The 9,642-nt window shown below is 66.1% G+C and overlaps 1 protein-coding gene across 1 annotated transcript in view; it reads left to right on the top strand.

Moving 5' to 3' along the window:
• CRELD2 (cysteine rich with EGF like domains 2) overlaps nt 1-6,907 on the top strand; it is an 8,931-nt gene extending 2,024 nt beyond the window's left edge. Inside the window, exons 4-10 of the mRNA XM_032416881.1 lie at nt 400-491; nt 1,385-1,561; nt 2,860-2,955; nt 3,770-3,853; nt 4,806-4,901; nt 5,474-5,620; nt 6,632-6,907. Coding sequence (XP_032272772.1) covers nt 400-491; nt 1,385-1,561; nt 2,860-2,955; nt 3,770-3,853; nt 4,806-4,901; nt 5,474-5,620; nt 6,632-6,681 — 742 coding nt within the window. The 3' untranslated portion in view covers nt 6,682-6,907. The remainder of the gene's footprint in view (nt 1-399; nt 492-1,384; nt 1,562-2,859; nt 2,956-3,769; nt 3,854-4,805; nt 4,902-5,473; nt 5,621-6,631) is intronic.
• Nucleotides 6,908-9,642: the final 2,735 nt, after the last annotated feature.

Consider the following 9,642-nt stretch of genomic DNA (forward strand, 5'->3'; position numbering starts at 1 on the left):
CCACCCCTACCCTGTCCCCCAGCCCCGCACCCCCATACCCCCCACATACACCCCTGCCCCCGCTACACACCGCCATGCTGCAGCCTGGCCCCACTGCTCTCCCCTGCGTGTTCAGTGAAGCTCTAGCATTCATGACTTCTTATTTTTTAGTTTATAAATTTGAAACAACTTCACACTTAGAAGAGTTTGCACACGCTTGTTCTCCTTCTTGCCCATGTGTTACCACCTTTTATTACCTTAACGTGATAACGCTAGTGAGTCGGTAACGGGAGAAGCTGTTCACACCTGGGCCGTTGTTTCCCTGACGTGATCTCTGGAGCACATGTTGTAATAAACTGTGTTTTTGTTTTGAAGAAATCTGTCACATGAGCTTTAATGAACATGTTTTTGATTCCTCAGGAAGAAGGAGTATCCCGACTTATTTGAATGGTTTTGTGTGAAAACGCTGAAAGTTTGCTGTTCACCGGGAACATATGGGCCAGACTGCCTCGGTACGTCGTTGGGGAAATCTTGAGTGTCCTGCATCATTCCCAGTATCCGTGTCGTGATTCCCAGGTGGGCAGAGGCGTGGTTGGGACCAGGGGCCATCAGCTCCCACAGGGCCCAGGGCGCCGGGTCCCTGCCCCCTCCACGCCGCAGGGCCTCCTCCTGGGGGCCGGACAGCCCTGAGTCCCTGCTCCTAAGAGGGCTCCTAATTCAGGGGTCTGCAGGCCTTCGGTGGGGCCCCTGTGGGTCGGTCTTAACCCAGCTGCGCGGGTGCCACCCTCTGAGTGCAAGGAGGCAGCTCTGTGGCTTTCGTGGCCCCCGCCCGGCTCTGCCCGCGGAGCAGCAAAGACCTGTCTGTGGGAGGCGAGGGGGCAGCGGGCGTCTGCGGGTGGGATGCGTCACCTCAGCCTTCAGGGGGGAAGCCACAGTGAAGAGGCGCGCGTTGAACCAAAGCCACGGTCCGTGTGTGGCGTTGCCAGTCACCCCGGTGCTCAGCGGGACGGAGCGGCGCGCGTTGCAAGTCGGGACCCTCTCCCTGGCCACGGCCGCCTCCTGCTGTCCTGCTGGCGTGTGGCCGCGGCGGGCTGTCCTCGCTGTCCCAGGCGGCCGCACCCACGCCACGTGTCAGCGTCCCCGTTGTCCCCGTGTTTCAGGGAGGCTGCCCGAGGCCCCCCTCGCTCCCGAGCAGGTGAGCCCCCGTGCCTGCAGACCCCAGGGCGTCCTCCAGACGGCCTTGCCGCGCTTGCGGGCTTGTGAGTTCCCGAGAGGAGCTTGTTTGAGGGAGGAAGAATGGGTTCACGGAGCGATGCAAACGCGGTTTTGGCTGTGAAGAGGTCAGTGAGCAGGCTGCCGCGCTCCCTGGGGGAGCGTCTGAGTGGCGGGTTTGTGTCGCCCGCAGCGTGCCAGGGCGGGTCCGAGAGGCCCTGCGGCGGGAACGGCCACTGCAGCGGGGACGGCAGCAGGCAGGGGGACGGGTCCTGCCAGTGCCACCTCGGCTACCAGGGGGCCACGTGCACCGACTGCATGGACGGCTACTTCCGCTCGCTGAGGAACGAGACGCACAGCGTGTGCACAGGTACGTGGGCCGCGCCGGGGCTCGCGGGAGCAGCCTTTCTTGGAGCTGCCGCCACACGTGGGGGCCCGTTGGCTCCCCCCGCACCCCCGGAGCGAGGAGGCCCTTGTGAACTGCGCCAAGGGCCACAGCAGCACGTGCAGGCCCCGGACGGTCTTGCTGTCTGTCCCTGAACAAGCCCAGGAGGGAAGAGTGGGTCCACCTTTCCCCGCGTCCTCCGGACAAGGACCGAGCGGGTGGACGGTGTGGAGTCGGCGGCCGTGTCCCATCCACGCCAGCCTTGGTTCTGGGTGACCTGGCACCCGCCGCGTCCTCGCAGGGGCCTGCTGTCGCCCCGCGGCTGCCTGGGCAGGATGACCCGCCTGCGTGGTGCAGGCCGCAGAGGCCCGCGTCCCCGCACCAGACGGCAGAGCGGTGGCCCGAACGAGAACTAGCACGCCCGGGGCCACAGCGCGTGGCCCCCTGGCCCCGTCAGAGGACGCGCCGCCTCCCTTACCCTGGCACTGGGTCAGGCGGGCCCTTCCCACCCGGGTCCTCAAAGGGGCCTGGCCATTGTTCTGGGCTCCCTCCCGGTCGCGCCTCCGACGGGCCCGTGGGGTCGTTCGCGTCGGTAGTGAGCGCACTGAGCGCCGGGCGGACGCCGGCCGTGCCTTCCGTGCGTGGGGCGTGGGCCCGCGGCCCGACGGCGGCTTGTGCAGACTGCCGCGGAGGACGGCGAGCACAGCTCCCGTCTGCGTACGTTTTCTCATCGATCTCTCGCCGACGTTGGGAGACGTCTTGGCATCAGCGACTGAGCTGGGTTCCTGCGTGAGGGCCCGTCGTCGCTCCGCGGCTCCCTTGGACGCACTGTGCAGGACGTGTTGGGGCACCGGGAAGGCCGTGGCCGCTCTGGTTCTGGCGCCTGGCACTTGCCTGGCCCGGGGCACGGGTGCCGTGCGGGGCACACCGGGGCTGGGGGCCGCCTGGCGGGCGTGGGCTCCGGGGTTTGGGCAGCTGCTTTCCTCGGGTCATAAGCCCTTTCCCTGGGGTCCCTGTCCGCTAAGAACGTGACCGTGAAGGGGCCCTGAAAGCCCGTGTGGTGTGTTTCTCATTAAGTTGAGGAATATTATGAAACACGAGAGTCGATTTTTATATTGTTGAATGAGCCTTGCTTTACTGGGGTTTTTTTCTTATTTGTATTTGGTTTTTGTTTTCGTCCTAGTGAAGGTAAATTCCTAATTTCTGAAATGACCTTTGTGTCCTGTTTGTTACTGAGCATGGGATTCACGCATGTTGACAGGTGTCCCACCTCTGCTTTCCAGCTTGTGATGAGTCGTGTAAGACGTGCACGGGCCCTACCAACAGAGACTGCGGCCAGTGCGCGGTGGGCTGGGTGCAGGAGGACGGCGCCTGCGTGGGTGAGGCCGGGCGGGCTCCCCTCCCTCCTCCCTCCCCTCCTCCCTCCCCTCCTCCCTCCCTCCCTCCTTCCTCCTCTCTTCTCCTCCCCCCTTCCCTTCCCCCTTTCTCTCCTCTCCTTCCTCTTCCGCTCCTTCTTTCTTTCCTCCGTCCCCCTCCCTTCTCCAGGTACAGGCAGGGAAACTGAGGCACAGACCTCCCTTTGGCCTGGTCCAGCCGCTCAGCCACAGAGAGGAGGCGTGCCTTCCTGACACACACACAAGGCCGCAGAGTCCAGGCCCTGTCCCCACCTGTCCCCACGCGCCCAGCCTGGTGGCCACCGTGTGCTTCTGCTGTACCCTTTCCTTTGAGCTCCAGCCTGCCTGTGAGCCCTGGCTTCCAACCCAGTGCCTCAGGAGCCCCGGGGAGGGCCTGGCAGTGGGGCCAAGGGGCTCCCCCTCAGGCCCGGGTGCTGGCGGGCAGCGGGAGGAACGGCAGGCGGAGGCCAGGCTGTGGGCGGCAGACCTGTCCCTAGTGGCTCGTCTCGAGTGGGTGGTGGTCCCAACACCGACCTGGAGCTTCTGCGTGTCCACGCGGAAGCACAGGATGCTCATGGTAGCTCCTGGGCCCTCACAGTGGCCCCTCCCCCGGGGACGCTAAATGTTCCTTGTCCCCCCTGCACGTGGAAGGCCTCCGGGAGAAACATGGACACGCGACCTCCACACAGTGGCCACCTCCCTCTCCAGGCCGGCCGTGGGTTGTGTCCGGCCACCAACCGTGTCATGTCCATGGGGGCCCGGGGGGCCTGTCCCTCACAGCTGCACTGCTGTGTTCCAGATGTGGACGAGTGTGCGGCAGAGACGCCTCCCTGCAGCGACCAGCAGTACTGTGAGAACGTCAACGGCTCGTTCGTGTGCGAAGGTGCCTGGGCCCCGGCTCCTGTGGGCGGGCGGGCCGGCACCTCCCCGGGCCCTGGGCTCCAGGTCCTCCTTTGCGAGCCGTTGTCCGCGGTTTGCCCACGTGACTTCTGTGGGTTCTGCCTGCTGTAGAAAGTGGAAGGTGGCAACCCACGTAATAGATATTTGCTGCAGAAAAATCAGAAAATTCAGATAAGTTGAAAAGACGGTAATTTTTAAAACCACCAATTCCATGGAGTGGGGAGCTCTGTTAATAGTGTTACCGCGCTCAGCCTCGTTCCACGGGGCCATGACTGTTCACGCCGTGTCACGTCGTCCGCAGTGTGAACGTGCACGTTCGTGATGCTGGAGCCGGCCCCCATTCCACAGTTTTCTTCGCAGTCTGTTGTGCGATGTTCAGGTCCTACCAGTTCTCCCACAGCTGTGCACTCGGAATACCTCGCTAGATAGAGCTTTGCGTGTTCTTCCTTGTTTTCTTGGGATTTGTTTCCAAACTGCTCGGGAGAGTGGATTGTAGGGCCCCGGCGTCCCCAGAAGGTTGCACTGACGTGCTCTCAGCAGTGCGTGAGGCTGCCTGGCCCCCCCCGCCGCGTCTGCGGCCCCCCAGGGCAACGGCCCTGACAGTAGTGAGCCCTCACCCGGAGAGCGTCCTGCGTTTCTCCCCGGCTCTTCCTGCCGAGCTCCTAGCCGGCCGGTCCAGCAGTGCCCGAGCTGGAGGTGGTTTTGTCTTGCTCTGAGAAGACAGTCTGCAGAAGGGGGGCGTCCGTGTGTGGTCGTGGCTCTGGGGGTGCACCTTGCTGCTTTGCCGGGAGACGGGGCTGGGGTGTCGAGGACACTCTCTGTGGCACCCACACGTTGATGAGGGGGACGCCCAGATCGTCACGTGGCGCGGCTTCCGGTCCCATTTTGCTCACAGGCGGCTGTCTGACGTCGATGCCTGTCCGCTCTTGTTCTAGAATGTGATTCTACGTGTGTGGGCTGCTCGGGGAAGGGCCCAGGACACTGTAAGGAGTGCATCCCGGGCTACACCAAAGAAAGCGGCCAGTGTGCAGGTCGGTGCCCTTGCGTCCGTGCTGGACTAAGACGGAACGTGGCAGAGGGGCCACCATGGGGACGGTCCCGTGCAGAGCTGGTGGGGGTGGGGCACCGGCTCCAGCCCCTTCTGCGACTCTGTTTCCCCCAGCCTCTCAAGCGTGAGATGCAGCAGCAGCAGGTGGGGACCGAGGGTCTGTCCCGGCCGGCCCCCAGCTGTCAGGTGTGCGTGGTGCTGGCGATCCTGTGGCCGGGGGCTCTGCTCCAGCCTCCCGTGCCCAGCCCCCCCACTTGCCGCCCCCCACGGCCCCCGTGGCTGCACGTCAGGCCCTCCGTGGTCGGGGCCCGGCTGGAACCCGCCTGGAAAAGGCAGCGAATCCACCGATGCCCCACGGCGTGAGCTCGCGCGGGGCTTCCCACCGTCACACGCCTGCGCTGTCCCCTCGGCTCCTCTGCCCGTCCCTGACCCCACCCCTGAGACCCGCCCTGCCCGATGTCACTTTCCGGTGCGGGAGCGAATCGTGAGCGCGCGTCCGTGGTGGTGCCGTGTGTGCGGACGCAGCGGCCGGCCCAGCGAGCGTCTCTGTTGCAGACATAGACGAGTGCGCGCGTGCGGAGGAGGCGTGCACGCGCCAGGACGAGAACTGTTACAACACTCCCGGGAGCTACGTGTGCGTGTGTCCCGAGGGCTTCGAGGACACGGGAGACGCGTGTGTGCGGACGCAGGCCCCGGGCGGCGGTGAGTGGTGTGGCGCTGCGCGGCGGGCGCGGCCGGCTCGGAAGCTCACGGCGAAAGCGGCCCGAGGAGGGTGCTGGCGGGGGTCGGGGAAGACAGGAGGGGAAACGTCGTGTGGGAGGTCGGGCGGGAAGGGGGGTCGGTGACCCCAGGGTCGGCAGGCGGGCCGGCAGGAGAGGCCGGCGGCCGTCCCCGCGTGAGCTTCCCGAGAGCCTGGGGCCAGCACCGCTCCGAGCCTGTGGGGCAGGATCGGCCCGTCTGTGCCCGCCTGTGCCCGCTTCCGGCGGGTCAGGCTCGGCTTGCCGTGGCTTACAGCTGCGACCCTCCGATGCCTGCCTCTGTCCACGTGGCCTTCTCGTGGCCTGTGTGTCCATGTCCCAATTTCCCTCTTCCTATACGGACCCACCCCAGTGACCTCCCCTCACCCTGACCGTCTGTAAAGCGCCCCCAATTCACAGTTCTGGGGTTAGGATGGCCCCGTGTTCTGGGGACACGGCTCTTCCGTGACAGTCTCGTAGAAGTTGTGGAAGAACGTGGAGCCGAAGGGGCAGGGGCGGTGTCCAAACGACACTGACGCAGAGTTTTCCTGAACGAGGAAGACCAGACGCAGACTCCAGGAGCTGCCCGACCCCGAGCCGGGCCGAGAGGCGCGGGGGCACAGCCAGGTGCTCGTAGTCAACCCTGGGCGCCAAGGACAGGGACGAACCCAATGTCCGCGGGGAGCAGGGCCACGTGCCACCTCCGCCCCCAACATGTCCTGGGGGCCTCCCCGCCTGCACCCCTCACCATCGTCCAAGCTCCTGTTGGCCCCGGCTGATGGAGGAGCGCCTCGCCATCCCTGTCTTCTGCACCCGAAGCAGAGGGCAGCCCCGAAACGCCCTGCGGCCGCGCCTCCTGCCTAGATGCCCCCAGCCGTGGGGGCTCGGGACCGTCCCCGCGGAAACCTGGCCGCCACACCCTCAGCGCCTCTCGTGCTGGGATTTTACCCAACGATCTGTGTTTGTTTCTCGGCAGAAGTCACAGAAGAAGACCCAACACAGCCGCCCTCACGTGAAGATTTATGATGCGCGTTCGGAGGCCAGACCTGCCCTTTAAATTATTCAGACTGACGTCCTGGAAATGCGGTCCTCACACCCCCGTTTCTCCAGGGGATGGTGGAGGCGAAGCTGCCACCTTGGAAATGGTTCATGCCCATTTGGCCCTTAAAAAAGCTGCAGTTCCTGGTTGTTCTTACACAGATTTGTATATTTTGATACCGTTGTTTATAATAAAATTGACCATTGAAGGTAATCAGGCACAGAACACGTGCGAGTCTGTCTCACTGAAAAAACACGAATGCTTCAGGATGGGGTGTGCCCCACGCGACCTGCTGGCCCTGGGGCGGCCCCACCACGGGCTCGCGAGGGTCCTGGGAGTCTTGACTGGGAGAGTGGGTGTTGTGGAGGCGGGACCCCCGGGGCCGGACACGGCCATCCCGCCTTCGGGGCTGCAGCTGCAGAAGAGAGTCCATCGTAAGCCCCGGGGCCAGTTTCTCATCCAGGAATGAAGTTGAGAAAAACGCAGGCTGTGGCTTCATGGGGAGGCCCCTCCGAGCCCCCCGAGAGTGTTCTCACCGGCGGGAGCGGCCAGCCCCCCGGGCTCAGCCAACCCCAAGTGAGCACCCGCACCTCCACTCCGGTCCAGGCGGCTGTCACCCTGGGGGCGGCCGCCTGGCCCCACTGTCCTGGCACCGAGGACCTCAGCGCCCACACATCCCTTGCTGCGTCTACGGCACTGCGAGGGAACTCCTGCAGGCCGGACTCCGTGCGGGTCCTCGCCGGGCAGGGGACCACGTGCTGGCAGGTGGATCCCACCCCGGCCCAGTCTCGTGTCGGCTTCTCCCTGGACCCCCGCGGGCCTCAGCTGGCCTCCCTGGCTTTGCCTCTGTCTCTGCGGTGGGGGACAAGGCCAGGCGCCCCTGAATTCCTAGGGGAAACACAAGTCACGTTGGCCGGACGGGGCAGCTGCCGCACAGGCGGGGGCTGCTCTCGTCCAGGCCAGGCCTGCTGGGGGGTCCACGCGCATGGTCTGCTCATGGAGACGGGCGTCAGGGTCTGGGCCATGGGACAGTGGGAGCCCAGCGGTGGGAGAGGCCGCCACTGCAGCTGGGGGTTTCCAGGGAACTGGGCTGGGGGTTCTCGGAGGGAGGGAGGGCAAGCCTGAGAGCGGGGGGCAGGCGGGTGTCAGTGGGGAGGGGTCAGGCCCTGCTGTTTTGGACGCGAGAAAGCCCCACAGCTGGCTCTCCTGCGGCCCCCACGTTGGCCTGCCGCGGTCTGTGGGGCCCCTTACGGGGTCTGAACCTGCCTTCTGCTGTGTCACGGCCCCACCCCAGACCGCCACCACGGCACCGCGGGCCCGGGGAGGGAGGCGGCCAGGGCGGGCATCTCCGTGCTGACAGCAGCTGTGGCCACGGGCCTAGGTGCCCCATTAACCCCATCTCATTCTGCCCGGAACCCCAACTCAGGGCCCCCCAGCAGGGCATGGCAGCGTCAGGCTGACCGGGCTCCTGGAATGTACCAAGTGTGGTCCCTCCTCAGGGCCTTCGACCTGCTGTCCCGCGGGGGCGCCCGGGGGCTGGCTCTGGCTCCGTCCCTCCTCCGGGGTCCCGCTCAGTGGTCACCTCTCAGAGGACGGCCTGGCCCCTTCCCCAAGGCGCGTAGGTCTGGAGCCAACGGCGGAGCGCCCCCGCCTCAGTGTCCTCACCTGTAAAGAGGGACATGTTCCCAGTCAAGGGACCTGCAGACAGAGGAGGCGGAGGGTCCCCAGCCTGGCCCACGGTGTGTGTAGGGGTCGTCCTGGGGTACGACGTGGGCAGGAACGGTGGGCCTGACCCCAGCAGGCCTGGCGTGGGGCTGTGGGTACAGGCAGGGTCCCGGGGACCGCGGTGCTGAACGCCGAGTTGCGGGGACCAGGTGCTGAGCACTTAGATGTCGGAGCCCCTCCTGGGGCTCTGGCTCTGCTAGGCTTGGAGGTGACTCTGTGGATCCCCCGCCTCTGGCGGCGACCCCTGCCCAGGCCCTGCAGCCTCCCCTGCGGGCTGCCCGTCAGGCCTGGCCAAGGGACCGCGGGTCCAGGCCCCAGGCAGAGCGGCCGCGGCCGGGCCCGGTGGAGGGGCGCGGCCAGCAGGTGGCGCTGCAGGACCAGCCCCGGCCGCACGGCTGCCTGGAGCCTGGAACCCGGAGCCCGCCTGGTGAGGCGGGTGGGTGCTGGGCTTCACGGCCCCCAGGAGGGCTGGGGTCCCAGGTCAGGACGCTCTGTGGCCAGGGCCCCCAGCCCCCAGCGTTGACAAGAGTGTCGTGCTCCCAGGATCCAAACTCTGCAAGAAGTTTGGGCACCTTGGAAGCAGGGTGGGACTCAGCCTCAGCGGCCCCACAGGGAACCCCAAAACTGATGACCTTGGAGTGACCCAGTGGCAGAGAGGAACCGTGCATTTCTGCTCCCTCTCCGCACCCTGGATGCTGCTCAGGGAGGGGCTCACGGGGCCAGCGAGTCAGCTCCCAACCCCACCCCCACCCACCCGTTACGGCTGGGACACCGCCTCGCTGCGTAGGATCACAGGGTGCAGACGCTGCCCTCCCCGGCCCCAAGCCGGGCAGCCTGCCTCTCCCACGGTCCTCTCCCGCTGGCTGGGCTTCTGCTCCCCACCGGCCCTGGCGCATGGGGCCTGGGGGACCGGACCGGGGCCCCGCAGGGCCGGGAGCCTCAGGTTTCCAGGCCTCTCGGCTCCTGGACCCCGGGGTCCTCCTCTGGGGACACAGCACTGCGCCCCGGTCCTGGCGGCTCCCCTCCTGCAGGATGGCCTTCCATACACGCCCTGCCAGCTAGAAGCTTCCGGAGTGTGCCGGAGAGCCCCACGGTCACGGCCACCGTGCCCCACTCTGAGGGACAGCGGGTCGCTCTGCCTGCCGTGTCGGTACATGGGGCCCAGGACACTTGTCACAACTGGGTGGGGGGACGCCTGGCGCTGCTCGAACCCCCCAGCGCCC

Source organism: Phoca vitulina, unplaced genomic scaffold (genome assembly GCF_004348235.1).
Source record: "Phoca vitulina isolate PV1807 unplaced genomic scaffold, GSC_HSeal_1.0 scaffold19, whole genome shotgun sequence".
Classification (NCBI taxonomy): domain Eukaryota; kingdom Metazoa; phylum Chordata; class Mammalia; order Carnivora; family Phocidae; genus Phoca; species Phoca vitulina.